Source organism: Vicugna pacos, chromosome 1, assembly GCF_048564905.1.
Source record: "Vicugna pacos chromosome 1, VicPac4, whole genome shotgun sequence".
Taxonomy (NCBI): Eukaryota; Metazoa; Chordata; class Mammalia; order Artiodactyla; family Camelidae; genus Vicugna; species Vicugna pacos.
In genome coordinates, this window is record NC_132987.1 from 55,649,600 (window position 1) to 55,664,755 (window position 15,156).

The following is a 15,156-nucleotide window of genomic DNA, read 5'->3' on the forward strand; positions in this document are numbered from 1 at the left end:
CAGTAGAATTGGTGGGTGGGGTATGATGATAAAAGCCCAGAAAAGTAAAATGTTTTACCCCAAACCACACAGTGAATTAGTGGCGGGGGGGGGGGGAGTTCATCTGAATGCTCATGGCATAAATATGAAGAGCTTCAGGGTTTCCACCTTTCAACAGCATTATGGGGAGTGTATTCTCTAGCAAGAGAATCAGAGACATCACAAATAAGGGCTATCAAGATATAAGGTCAAGCCTCCATTCCTTAAGCAGATTTTCTAACCATGCAGCTTTCAACCTGTTCATATCACCATCTTGCTGAAGGGGAATCACTGTTGTCTCCCTTTTACCCTAAATCTACATTTCCTAATCATAAAAACTTTCCAATAAATTGATGAACCAATGCCACGCCTTGGGGAAAAAATGCACGGTTGGCTCAGAAACATTTGACAGCAGGAGTCACAGGGAAACAGATGTCAGCTTTGGGTTCTAAATGAAGGACTAGTACATCCGGGAAACGTGTTCTTAGATCGAAGGAGAGGTGAGAAGAGCTCTAGTGAGAACAGATTCTTGCAACTACAATAAATGCACAAGCTAACTTGCTAGTCCCGTCCAGTCCTGGATTCCATGCCTGTTGAAAGCTGTCTTCCAGATCCTGATCCCCATTTTCTCCTGAAAAAGAAGCTGGGCATTTCTTTACAGATTTACTCTTGGCCATTCCAGAGGATTGATGCCAAAAAACACACACCCTGTCCTTCCAGAGCCCATAACACAAAGGGGCAGACCCATATATCTAAATATCCTGAAACAAGATAGATCATGGTGGTATTTTTGCCATTACAGCAATTACCTTATTGTCCAGCAGTAGTCTGATCGCATGTCTGGCTCCTTGTAAAAGGGCTTTAAACAGCATCTTGGTTTAAACCCCATCTTGGTTTACCTGAAAGATTGCCTGGAACACATAAGCCTCATAAGAGGTGGAGAATAAATATGCCTTTCACACTGCAAAGACAAAGGCACGTGCTCTTAAGGTTAACCTCACACCAACTCTCTGCGAAAGTTCTCTCCTAAAGCTCTTGTCAGCCATCCTGGCTGACAATTTTTGCACATCTTTAGGACATTTCTGTTTCCAGGTTTCTAGAAGTCCAACTTCCCTCCTTGTCTTCAGGTACTGGTCTGATGTCCAGCTGTCTTCTGGATGTTAGCAGGTGCCTCTGCCCTCTGGCAAAGTGCCGTGGTCCTTGTACAGGATCTGAGCTGAGTCTCAACATACACAACGTATTGAGCCCAAACAGGCCTATTTAATTCTTTACTCCTGGGCAGCCTTGGCTCCCATACCAGACTTAAAATAACCAGCTCACAGACCTTGCAAAACTGGACATCTCACTAAGCCTCGGTCTTCCCCCATAGGTGTGGATAATCATAGTGCCTCTCTCATGGGTTGTTATCAAGGGGAAATTAGACACAAGAGGTGGTACAAAGTTAGCATCCCCTTCACTTCCAGCTTGGGGTAGCACAATACATGAAACACACAGGACAGGAGCGAGGGTGGGGTAGAGAATATTGCATCCAACAAGAGAATTTAGTCAGTCAACCACTCTGATTAAGCCACGACTTTGTGTTAGTTACTGGGGAGAGAAAGATGAAAAGCAAGTGACAGTGGCAGGCAGACCACAAGCACACAAGCAGTGATGACACAGTCTGAGAAGGGCAGCGGTGGAGGCAGCCTCCAGTGCCGAGACCCGAGCACCCCCGGGGCTGGGGAGGAAGGCTTCACGTGGAGCTCACGCTCAAACTGACACTGACGGAAATGCTCTTGAAAGCCAGATGGAAATGGGGCTCCGGGGAGCACGCACATCTGACCTGGAGGGGTATCCGCTTGATCAGAGAGGCAGGATAGCAGAATTGATTGGGAACTTATGTTCTGGGATTGGAGAGACCCTGACATATTAACTGGATCACCATGAAGGAGTTTCTTCCCCTCTCTAAGCCTCGATTACAAAATAGAGATAATAAGAGTGCATGCCTCACAGGATGGTTTTCAAATTCAATGAGACGATGCACACAAAGCGCTGAGCACAGCACCTCACACATAGTAAGTGATTATAATAGCACATGCTTATTGAGTCCTTCTCAATAAATGGTACGTGTTATCATTATCTGGAAATGAGGTGCACCTGGCCACTGAGACTAAGTTTTACCCATTAGCAGGAGAGAGCTCTGGAAGAATGTAAGCCGGGGAGTGAGCTGATCACATCTGATTACTGGAAAATCACCCCAGGAAAGTGGTAGACTGGAAGGTGGGCTGTAACAGGGGAGGTTACAGGCTTGACGATTACTAAGGAGGCTGCAGAGGCAAGAGACACAAATGGTGAGTTCAGGCAGCAGTAAGTGGGAAAGAAAGGAGTCCAATCCTTTTGAAGAGTGATCAACAGGACATGGTGACCGATTTGGGCGGTGTGGAGCAGGGTGGTGAGAGAGGTCAGAAGATAACTCCCAGATTTTGGAAGCAGGAGGAGCAAGTATGGGTGGCAAAATGATGAGATCAGTTCTGGTGATGCTGAGAGAGCTCCCAGGGGACAGGTCAATTGGTCTGGGGGTCTGAAGTTCAGTGGAAATGCTTGGAGCCATAAGGACCAGGAGTTCATATGCAGTGGAAACCTAAGTCATGAGTTGGGGTGTATAACTGAGGGAAAAGCAGCAGAGTGAGAGAGTCTGGGGAACACCAGCATGTAAGGGATGCTGAGCGACAGAATGTTGCAGCAGAGAGGAAACGGAAATGGAAGACCAAGGAGCAAGTGCTGCTATGGTCTCTTCAAGGAGGGGCTGCAGAAGGTGGCAGCCAAGTGAGATAGAGACGGTTTGGCCATGGAGTGGGGGCCAGTCACAGCTATGCCTGAGGGAATGGGCACAGCAAGTGCATGCCCCTAGTGGGGCAGCCTCGTGGGCCGGGCAAAAGGAAAGCTGCTGGGATCCAGGTACTGTCTCTACTGTTTACGCTTCCCCTTGGTCATTGCCTCCCCGTGATGGAGACACACAGCCCCACTGTCACCTGGATGGTCCACATCCACAGATCTGCCTTATCTGCCCCTTCCCTCACCATCCCCAGGATCCAGGACAGCTACAGAATTTGCTACAAGGTGTCTTATTCCAGGATGACATCACACGTGATACTGCATCGCGAGTAAGGAGTGATGCCACCGTTTACACATTTCTGCAGAGCACAGGAATATATTCTCCAAGCCCTAAACCAACACACAGACACACACACACAGACATACACACAGACACACACACAGAGCGCCATCATCTTGCGATTTCTACAGGTCCTCCTTCCCAGGAAAAATGTTTAGGCAACACTGGGACCCACAGATTCCAGTTAACTGACGATCAGAGCACAGCAGTTACATATTTATTTGTGTATCCCTACTGAACCCCAGCCCCATCCCTGCCCCCAGAAGGCTTCATGCTGAACCTTTAAACCTATACCCACTTCTTATTTTATGAACCCTCATATATTTAAGTGGGAATTTCAGGTTCTAAACCAGTGCTGTTCAATAGAAATTTCTGTCAATATGTTCCATATCCACACAGTACAACATGGTAACCAGTAGCCACTAAGTACTTGATATGTGGCTGATGCGACTGAGCAACTGAATTTTAAATTTTATTTTAATTAATATAAATTTAAATAGCCGCATATGGATGGTTAACAGCTAACATATTGGACAGCGCAGCTCTAAATAACTCCAGGCAAGTGGACTCTAGCACCAGAGTTAAAAACGGAGCCTTTCAGAATGGTGGGAGCAGGCTCTCCAGGGTAGGACCTGATGATGACACACTGAATACTGAATGAAGATAAGCTGGGTGGAGCCACTGCCCTACTGAAGTGGAACCACGGCAGGAAGGTCAGAGCATGAGCATGAGGCAGGGACAGACAGGACCTAACAGGATCCTAATGGGATACGGGATAGGGAAATGAAGCAAAAGGAGGGGTAGACATGGAGGTGGAGGCGGTGGTGGAGTTGGGGGAGGTGGAGGGAGAAGATACTCCTGTGAGTCAAGTACTGACACCTAGAGAGTTTTATATCTTCTTTAGACCCTTCTCTCATCCCCTCAGTCACTGCACATTTTAATGGAAGGACCATTAAATATCTCATAGAGCAACCCTCTCATTCTGTAGAGTAATAAACTGAAGTCCAGAGAGATAGCTGGGTTGTCCAGCATCGTGTATTGAATCTGTAGCAGAATCGGGACCGGAGCCGCATCTGCGACACTCTCACCTCCACGCACCCTCCTCCCACCCCCAAACAACTCCACTAAAGGAAGGCAGAGCTTCGGAAAGAGAACTGCAGATAGACAACGAGCAGGCAGAGGGAGGCCCAGAAGAGGCACCAGCGAAGGGAGAAGAAGTTGTAGCCCAAGGCCTCCTGGGCCCTTGACTTGGAGGCACCCGAGAAGGTCGCCTCCTCCTCCAGCAGCTTCTCGCTGGGCTTCCAGTGCACGATGCCCTCCTGGCAGGCCTCGCAGAACTCGCCGCGGTGCGACCCGCTGTCCGGGCGGGCGGCCACGAGGATGCGGTACTGGCCGCCGGCCTCGTCGTAGCACTGCTCGCGCAGGCTGCTGATGAGGTTGTCCACCAGGCTCTCGATGTTCTCCTCCAGCATGCTCGACTCGTCCAGCCGCGCCGTGCCGCACTCGTAGCACAGCTGCTTGAAGACGCGCATGCGCACCGAGCCCGCCCGCTGGGCGCGGTCCAGGTGCATGTGGAAGAGGATGACCACGTGGGGCGACTGCCAGGTGTGCCAGCACCAGGTGCAGTGGAACCTGCAGGGAAGGAAGGCAGGGATGGAGACGGTGGGCCTCCCTCCCAGCCACAGCCTGCCTGGAGGAGCCTAGAAAGGAAGGGCCCTGTGTGCCTGTGCCTGGAAGTTGAGGCGGGGTGTTTACCGCCTCCTGGGTTCACTGGTGCCAAAGCCGGCATCTCTACCTCCTCCTAGGGAGCTCCCCTGGGCCTGGAGCAGCATCCTCAAGAGCCAGATGCTGGAGCAATCTGGCTTCCAGCAGTGCTCTCCAGTTTGCCTCCTGCGCGCTTTTTCGTGGCCCCGGCTCTCCCCAAACCTGATGCACTCATGACAAGGGTCTGGACGCTGCATGGAGGTCACTCCCCCAGTCTGGGCCTTATTTCTCTTCAGTGAAATGCAGGGTAATGGTGTCCAATAAGGATCCTTCCGCTCAGACCTCCCGTGACTCTGATACAGGGGATGACCACAAGTCTCACTCTTGCATCCTGTCTGTTCTGGGGCGAAGAGATGCCTCTAGCTGTCCCAAGCACACAGACCTCTGAGAATAACCCAGAGAATAATCCCCGAGAATCCACCGGATGGAGAAGTGGATGGGCGATGGGCCAGCAGGAGGAGGACTGCAGAGTTTGGTCCCTGCACCTTCACAAAGAACACTCCCCTGCCCCTTGACAAATCATCCCTAGATCCCACTCCAGCCCCGCAGTAGAAACTAGAAAGGTGGATCCGGGTCTGCATCCCCTCCACACACACATGCACACGCGCACTTACATACTCACAGGCTTCTTTGTCTCACCTGGGCCCCCTAGAGACCCAGCCTCAGGAAACACGGAGGGAAGTGGCCTGGGACTTATCTCAGCCTCCATCCTCTGTTAATGACAGAGAACTCATTACCTCCAGGGCAGCTCCTTCCATCCTTGAGACAAACTTCTTCCAGGCGCCTGTTACCAAGGCTTTAAGACAGTCCAGGGTCCACTGGGTTCAGTCTGCCTTCACTGCTGACCCTCCCTGGGACACCTGTCATGGCCCTGAAGGATCTCAGTTGAGAATTTCAATTAAATCCAATAGATACCACCCAGCGCCTACTGTATGCCAAACATCACGCAGCCCAGCCTGTGGGGTGGAGATGAACCCTGGGCAACAGAAGTGCAGAACAGTACTCAGCACAGCCCAAGGCAGGGTTACTCAGCCAGAGCAGCCTGATTGTTCCTGAGCCAGAAGATGGTGTCCCCTGATGGTGGGCCAGAGCTGCAGGGCACCAGGGCTAATGCATCCCTTGGCTTACAGATGAGGTAAGCCTCTGCATAGAATATGCACAAGGGTGGTGCTTCCCAGTCCTGCCTGAGGCCAACTGGGACCCACAGGTCACCTGCCAAGAATAGGAGCCCTAAGGCAAGAGGAGTCACAAACCTGTGGAACTCAGGCCCCTCAACCCCTGGGACCTTGCACCTGAGCCTCCAGCTCTTTGCACCTCTCCCACCAGCCAGCACAGAGCTTCACATCTGCAGTCTCCTCCTTCTCCATCTTTTAATCAAGCCAATCCAGAGTTGTTTCCCCTCCCTGAAGCCAGACCTCAGATCTTAAATCCCAAACCACCAGATCTAGTGGGAGGGGATCTTAGGATCATCTAGTCAGCCTTTCATTCTACTGAGATGAGACAGAAGCACAGAGAGAAAGAGAGCTCTCTGCACACACACACAGCTAGTCAGAGCCAGAGCTGGGACCCAGCACAGAACAGATGCCCAAGAGATGTCTCTTGAATGGATTTGAATTGAAATGAATCAATCAACCTCTGTCTCTGTCTTTTGTCCCAAAGGCAGCTTCAATCTAATATTTGCAGATCTTGGGACAAGAGTACTATGTAAGCTCCCCACCCACAGCCTGCCTCCTTTAGGACCTGCCCTCAGCACCATGAGGCACTTCACATGCAAGCAGGTGTGAACAGCCTAGTCTGTGTGTCCACACCCCTAGGACACAGCCACCTGTTGGCCTCCCCACGGGCCTAGAGTTACTGTCTGTTCTTGAATTAATGGAGCCAGGTAAGAGGCCTGCACAGACCCTGGACATGAGCTTGAGGCAGCTTGGGCAGGGCATTCTGTGGCCTCAATCCCAAACCACGGTCTGAAAAAGGGAGAGGCATGTGGGCTTCAGATGGCCATGTCCTCTTGATCACAAGGACCCTGCTGTATGACAGACGTGTGGCTGCTATAATGTATGAGATGCTGGGCCCTAAGGACCTTCGGAACTCCTGGCCAAAGCTAAGTCTTTTTGTCACAGACCCATAGGTAAAAGGGACTTGAGGGATCACCTAAGGCCAACTCCCTGACTTTGCAAAACTTAGACCACAGAAGGAAAAGGACTCGCCCAAATTCACAGCGGTGGTTAGCTGGGAAGCCAGTTTCTAGAACATAGCAGGTGGACAGCAAAGTTTTTTGTACTCAAATCTAATTGTACTGAGTTCACTGAACAGACCTAGGAGCAGAGCTAAGACTTTCCCCAGTAGATCTCATGGCCTCAGTTCCTAGCAATCTTTAAGAGGTTACAAAAAGATAAAAATATTGAAAATGTCAGAGATTGCAGGGGCATTGAAGAATTAAAACTCTTTGTTTACTGTGACAAGCCAAGACCCAAAGACAGAACATGACCTGCCAGGATCATCCAGGAGTCAGTGGTACAGCCTGGATTAGGACCCAGGCCCGTTTCACCCACCTGGCAGTTCCTTCTCTGACCCTTAACCTGAGCTGACCCCAGCGCCGGGCTCCAGGTATCTCTGCCTGCCCTTCGAAGCTGTCCTGGGGGCTGTGCTGCAGGGCTGCCCGTAGCCCCAAACCCCACCCCACCTCTCACCTGCCCGAGGCGTGCTGCTCCAGGTACTGCTTCCAGCCGGGGGCCAGCTCATTGGGCTTGAGGTTGGGGTCTATGATGAGTTCCCAGCTGTCAGCCGGCTTTGCCACCTCCATCTTCTCATAGAAGACTTTTTTCCACTCGCAAGTGGTCAGGCTGGTACACATGGTCCTGCTGGCAAGGCTGGAAGTTTGGACTTGACCCAAGGGAGGACACAGGATGGTCGGGCAGGGGCAGAGCAGCACAGTGCCTGAGGTCTGAAAACCCACACTGATAGGACCAGAAGGAAATAGGACCCAGCAATCTCCTTTGTCACCCTGGAACCTGTTACCATGGCGGCTGGGGCTGGGGAAGAGGGAAGTCCCAAAGGAGTGTGCCAGGGCCCCGAGCTAGGCTAGGGAGGTAAGGCTGGGCGGTGACACTAAGAGCAGTGAGTGAGGTGGGAGACGCAGTCCCAGACCACACTCACCAGGCCCGTGGGGCTCTCCAGGAGTCAAGGACGATTTCATGGTCCTGTTTCATCCCTGCTGCTCTTCCAAGCATTCTCCACATCATGTGCGATGGTAACTGTGATACCCTAGGGGGCCAGGGAGAAGCAGAGACAAGGAAATGCGGGGCTCCCACACCCCGTGATGAGCTGGACCACCATTTACCATGTGCCAAGCACTAGCTGCTTGACTTGTGTGTTGGCCAAGGCAGGGATTCTTACCCCTATCATCCAGATCAGGAAGCTGAGGTTTACACACTAAACTCTAAGTGACTCATCCAAGATTCAGATGCAGGTCTTCTGAAACCAAGGACTTGTGTTCATTTGCTCCAGTACAATTGAGCTCCTGACACATAAGGATTGAGAGAGAAGTACCACGTGGTCCCTTTAAGACCACAGACCAGGTGGTGCAATAAAGTAACTTCAGGTGATGTGAGAAACACAGTGATAACCTTTCAGATCCATAAAATCATGCGATTGTTAAAGCTGCTGGGGGAACACGGTCCTGAGCTGCAGTCTCCTGCCACCTGCGCTGCTGCTGAGAGGCCTGGCGACAGGGCACCACAGCTCCCTGATGCCCAATTTAAATATTTTAGGCACTAGAAGGGAACTTGGCTCCAAATTTGCATAATCCAAATGGAGGTACAGTCACCGGAGAGAGGCAGCCTCAACCAGCAGGGAAAAGACCAGGCTACTCAACAGCCGACCACAGCTTTGCCCCAAGGTCTGCGTGATCTTAGAATCCAGTCATTCCCCATAGTGGAACTCCGTTTAGCTAGGTGTACTAGCTAACATGTAAGCTGTAATCATCTTATGGTTCTTTCACCTGGAAATCGGATCACAGCGTGAAGAGAATGAAGAATTGGAAAGAGTTGCCGGGAACCAGAAGGAGAGGTTTCAGTGTTGAGTTCCAGACTCGGCCGTTGCCTCCAAGTGGTGATCGCATGGGATGGGGTCAGGGACACCACCACCACAACCCCTCCTGGAGTGGGGAGTGGGGAAGTGTTCTCCGCCAGCTGTGTGCTGAAGACCTTGCAAAGGACTAGAGTGTGTCTCAGAGCCCCTCACTGAGAGCTATAGAAGAGCCTTTTATTTTTCAAATTTGATTTCTTCCTTGAACTCACCATCTCTTAACTGAAATCTCTTGACACTGAATTAAGACAACTCAGGCCCAGAAGTGGGAAATTCCTTGGCCAAGGAAGTGCCTGGCCTCAGGACTGGGCTGCTCACACCTCACGGGGCCCTCTCAGAAGTCAGTTACCAGCCAGGCGAGATGGGGGGACCCAGGAGTTCCCAGAAATTGAATGAATCAAGGTGTTTATGGCCCAGCCTAAAGCCACATGCCAGGAGTGATTCTCTGGAAAATACTGTGTCATTGCTCCCAGAACAAATGACAATGAAGGAAAAACAAGAAGATAGAGGGTGAGAATTGTCAGGGTCTGTTTTTACTCAAATGATGCAATCCCCTTAAGCCTAGAACCAGGCTTAATTTATGTGGGAACCCTCTAAGCAGAGACCAATATAAGTCATCTTTCTGTACAACCATCTGTTTTCTCTCATTAAGAAATGCTTGTGATGCAATCAGTGAACACAATTGCCACCTCACTTTTCTGCAAATGACAGCGGGTGGCTCCAACAGCTGCAGTGTGGGAGCTCACTAGTGTGTAAATGTGCTGTAGCTGTGGCCACATCACACACTGGCAGTTTCATTATATGTGGCCGTGGTGTTTCTCATCTAGATAATACTTTTATAAGTAAATGAACTTGCATTCCTTTATCGAATTAAATACTATGCACTTGTATCTTACAAACAAAATTGGCAAGGGAAATCATTGGCAAAGACTTCGAGGATGAAATAATCTAGAATCATTCTTGAAATTCCATCATTTAGTACATCTGGATCACAGGGGAGAGTTGTAAGGGTTGAGGCCTGAGAGATATGAGGGAACCTGGATTATGAAAGATTTTTCAATGTCACTCAGAGCATTAAGATTTTGTCTTCTAGGAGATGTGGAATCACAGACTTGGTTTAAGCCTGGGCTAGGTGATCAGATTTGTAGGTCAATAACAGGCCAGTTAAGGGCATTGCTTTCTCTCCCTTTCCCCAGGAATTGGCCGGTGCTCCGCAGTGCTGTTCCCAGGATACTCTAGCTCTGGGAATTTGATCTGTCTAGCCTCTTGCAAATCCAGACCCCTCTGCAGGAGGGATGGGAAGAACCTTCACTCTATCATCCAGAACAACTCTGTAGAAGGTTTTGCTCTGCCAAGTGAGACCTACTGGACTTAGCGTCATGAGAAAATGGAGAAATAAATAGTTTATATAGGAAATCAATTAATACTCAGAATCTGAATATTAAATGTTTTTAATTAGCTTGTATTGTTAATAAAGCTTCTATGGACTATTTTCCACAATGGAGGTCCATGTGAATAAGAAACCCTTATAAGTTTGCATTGGTACATGAGCATTTGTCAGACGAACACAGATACCCACAGGATATAGCCATCAAATTGCCTAACATCTCCTATCTTGTTTTTAAAAGATGATATAGGAGGACAGGGAAATCTTAATGTGGATTGATGCCAGTAAGCATGGGAAAGAGGGAATTTGAAAATAACTTATACTAGAGAGTAAATTCTGTAAGGATGAAGTAGACAAAGCAGGTGCAAAAGTCATTATGGTTACTTAATCTGTCTTGGTTCCTGCAAGGCAATTAAGCAAAGTCCATGAAGGTGAGGAGACGCTGAGGTTCAGTGCAGAATGGTTTCAATGTCCAAGGGACCTATTGATGGAAACTGGTACAACACCAAACTCACGGGTAGCTGCAGTTTCCACATGGGAGTCCAGGTCATTCTTCCAAGAGACTTTATATGATGCAAGATATAGGAGAAGCTGCAACCGAGTCCTTGATACATCAGGAACTGGGAAAGGAAACAACAGGTTATTTCTTCATTTTAAAGTCTAGTTGGGAGGAAAGTCCTAGTAAACCTTAATTATAATAAAAGTTAACAGTGACAAAGTGCTTAATTTGCACGAGCTTTTCTAAGGGCTTTACATGTGTTAATTCATTTACACACACAAGAACTATATGGGGTCGATACTATAATTATTATCCCCATTTTACATATGATTAAATTGAGACACCAAAAGGCTAAGTAATTTAGGCACATAATTAATAAGTGACAGTTCCAGGATCTGGACCCAAACAGCCTGGCTCACTATGTACTTTTACCCACTAAGCCTTTCCCTATGCCCAGTTTTAAAAGAATAAACTTGTTGTAAAAGGTCAAGCAATACAGAAATAAATGAATGAACAAAAGTTCCACATTCTCTTCTCCCCACCTTCCCCAGCCCTTCATTTTTTTAATCAAGTTCTTATTGGTAAAAATTTAGAATTTATAGAACGTATTTAATTTAAAATGGATCATAGTGTTTTATAGTACCTATGACGTCTCATGATGTAAAGCATTGTTTCCAGTTTGGTACATAATGTCTGTGAGACACAGAGCCTTGTTCGTGCGCCTGTGTTATGCTCCCTCAGCGCCCCATCTGACGCCAGCATCAGCATCTCGGCTGCAACACCTCCTTGGGGCTTGCGCAAGCTACTGCACACGCAGTGACGTCATTACAATACTGCCTCTGTGAGAAAAATGACACAAGGAGGAAGCTTTATTAAAGACTGAAAAAGTGATTAGTTTGTGATGTGAGGCCATAATTTGGTAACTGATGATTCTCTCTGTGATTCTAGTAAAAGTCTTACAAAAGCCTTTGTAAATATTTCTGAGTTTTCAACTTGAGAATTCCTGGAAGTTCAGGCAAATTGTCTCTGGCAATGTGAACGGTCTACCCTTGGCATAAAGCTCTCTTTGGAGGGTAAGGAGACCTTGCTTCTTATCTCAAACATGTAGTAACCCCGAATCAATCACTTTCATTCCTGAGCATCGATTTTCTGTTTCCAAAGGTCAAAAGTACTCCCCTCCCCAGCCCTATTCACTGCTGAGATTTTGGTGGCTAGAGGCACCGTGGAAAGCGAAGTGCTGTCACCAGCTCTAATAACAGATGTCCATCCTTGTAACTTCGAGCATCTCTGTCCCTGTTTTGGTGTGCTTTTGTTTCTGGTGGCCCACACCTTCTTCTGGCTTTGTCTGTACTTACGGACTCAAGGGAATCTCAGCGTTGTCCAGAGCAGGGTCTGTTTCTTAATCCATTAGTAAACAGTCAGTGACTCCCTGCTAGTGCAGAGTGTCAGGTGAGGCTCTGAGGCTAGTGGGATGACCAAAACAGAGCCCCGCCCTCCTGGATTCAGTCTGAGGCAGCAGAGTGTTGCCTTTGTTCTGGGCTTTGAAATAACCACACTTCCACTGCAATGACATCCTATCCGTGAACCTTTGGCTCTCTTGCTAAAATAAACTCCTGCTCTCTTCTTCTTTGACCTGTGAATTGTTTTAAGGGTGGTTGTTTTTTCTCCTTTACAGACAAATGGAATTTTCCCAGTTTCCTTTTCACTGTCGAGTTTGAACTTAATTGCACTGTTTTGCAAGAATGTGGTTGGTTTGGTACCAAACCTTTGACGTTTTCTGAGGCTACTGTTGTTCTTCCTTTATTCAACTCTTCTGTATTTAGTTTTTAAAAATTTGTCTTAAATATATTCAGAAAGCTAATATAACATTAGAATTAAAACCTGAAACTCTTAACACCAGATTTGGATTTTAATTCCAGCTCGGCCAGTTACTGGCTGAGTAAAATTGGATGATTATCTGTCTCCACGTCTGTAAAGCAGGGATAGTAACAGGGACCATTGCAATGAGTTACTGAGAGGATCAATGAGCTCATACTTGTACAGAGCTGAAGACAATTCCTGGCCCACAGTGAATGCTCAATAAATGTTATTTATAATTATTGTTCCATTATATTATAAAGCTTTTGTTGTATTTTATTTATGGAACACCCACAAAATGACAAAACCATACAGATGGAAGACAGATTAGGGGTTGCCAGGGGTTAGAGATGAAGGGGACAAGTGGGTATAACTATGGAGGGTTAGCCCGTAGGAGCTTTGTGGTGATGATACAGTTGTGTATCTTGATTGTGGTGGTGACCATAAATCCACACAGGAGATAAAACTGTATAGAGATACACACACACACACACACACACACACACACATACATGAACACACAAATGAGTACAGGTGAAATCTGAATGAGATCTCTGGGTTGTACCAACTGCGACATCTTCCTGGCTTTGATGTTTCACTGTTGTTACATAATACGCTCTCACTGGGGGATTCTGGGAGAAAGGGACACAGGACTATTCTCTGTACTATTTTTGTGACTTCCTGTGAATCTATAATTATTTAAAAGTAAAAAGTTTTTTTTAAAAGATCCTAAAACATTTTGGATATTCAATAAATATTATTCCATATTATTATTTTTGTCATAGCTGTTTTCAGATTTTTCTGCATTTAATCTATATTAATTTCAAAATGAAATACATAGCAATAAGTGCTAGTTTTGAAAAGAAAGATGGTGCCTCAGTAAAGATATGAAATTGCTAAATACATAAGAACTTTGAGCTTTGTGTGAACTGTAAATGAGTGAGAGTTTTTGTAAGCCCTTCTTGAATCATGAAAATATTAGACGAATGTTAGGGAAGCCTCAAAGCCCAGATGTGTGAATGTTGGTCTGCTGGGTACAGGGAACACTGGCAGCACCAGATGAGAAAGGGCTGGCCTCCAGCACTCAGAACCCTGTGGTCCGAATGCCTGATTTCTACTCTCAGGACACCTCCAGGGGGAGGAATCATCCATCTCTGTCTCCCAGCTACATAGCCTGGTAAAGCCAGAGTCATGGTTTCTCCATGCCTGGGACACCATCCTGGGCAATCCTTTCATTTATAGCCAGAAACTGAGGACCACGAAGACTCTTCCTGACCAAGGCCAGCGACCTTGAGCAAAAGCCAGAGCTTTTTTGTCCTGGATCTCACTGGCTGAGCCCGGGTTAGTAGGGGTTAGATGATGTCCTCCACCCACAGCTTCCCAGGGTCACTGAATATAAACAGGGGAGCAAAGCTTAGGGACTCCACCAGGCCCTCAGCATCGAAGGGGATGAAAGGCCTCCACCAGGCCCTCAGCATCGAAGGGGAGGAATGAGGTAGCCATCTGGTACCGGGCACCTGAGTTCAGGGCAACACTCTGACATGGGGGGCGAGCCCCACAGCATGCCTGGTGGCTTCCTCTCTGTCTCCATTCAGAATTTGTGATTTAAATCTGAAGAGAATTGCAGTTCTGAGACCCTGAACTCTGTCCTCAGCCTGCGTTGTGCAGTTGGAAGAGCCGTGCACTAGGGCGTGTGAAGGTAGCGTGATGATGTGAGCTAAACTTTTAATCCACCCGCCCTCACACGAAGGTGCTGCTGAAGGGAGATGAGCCCCTGACCACCAGTCAGAAGGCAGAGGTTCGTTCCCAGCCTGCCACTTTCTCCTCATGTGTTCTCCTTTCTGAACCTCAGATTCTTCATCTGCCCAATGGGGTTCTTTCCTCCCTGACTGGCAAGGTCATGGTGAGGATTAAGTGAGCACTTGGAAATGACAGCCCCCGGTGATCGCTAAAGTTAGTTATACTTACTAATCATCCCATAAGCCTCTGCCTCACTCCAGGGTTCTGCCAGGGATTGGCTTCTTTCGCCTGAGAATTGGCACATGACTCCCTCATTTCCAAGGAGAACTGCAACCCGAGACTCAAATGAATGACTGTCTCAGTGGAAATCGGCACACCCAGGTAGGTCTCTGAAGGAGAGGTTTGGTGACCAGAGGACCTCAAATCACATCCTGTAACCGATTCTGTTGGATGGCTTCGCTGAGATGAAGAAGAGGATAGCAGGAAGGGAACAGGCAAAAAGGCATAGGAAGCCAACTGGAAAAAATGGCACTGACTCCATCTACACCTTCCTACTTTCCAAGAGGGACCTGTGGCCTTAACGGCTTGGCCTACCCTGCCACCTGGTGGCTGTTTGCTAGACTGCACTGGAAGAACTGTCTTAAAATCCAG

General features: G+C 48.0%; 1 protein-coding gene across 1 annotated transcript; it reads right to left on the reverse strand.

Annotated features, from left to right (window-relative positions):
- Positions 1-4,296: 4,296 nt before the first annotated feature.
- On the reverse strand, positions 4,297-7,790 carry RTP2 (receptor transporter protein 2). Its single transcript, XM_006200975.2, has 2 exons — positions 7,627-7,790; positions 4,297-4,804 (listed from the first exon to the last, which is right to left on the reverse strand). Exons 1-2 carry the CDS (start codon positions 7,788-7,790, stop codon positions 4,297-4,299), a joined length of 672 nt encoding a protein of 223 aa, XP_006201037.1.
- Between the last annotated feature and the right edge of the window lie 7,366 nt (positions 7,791-15,156).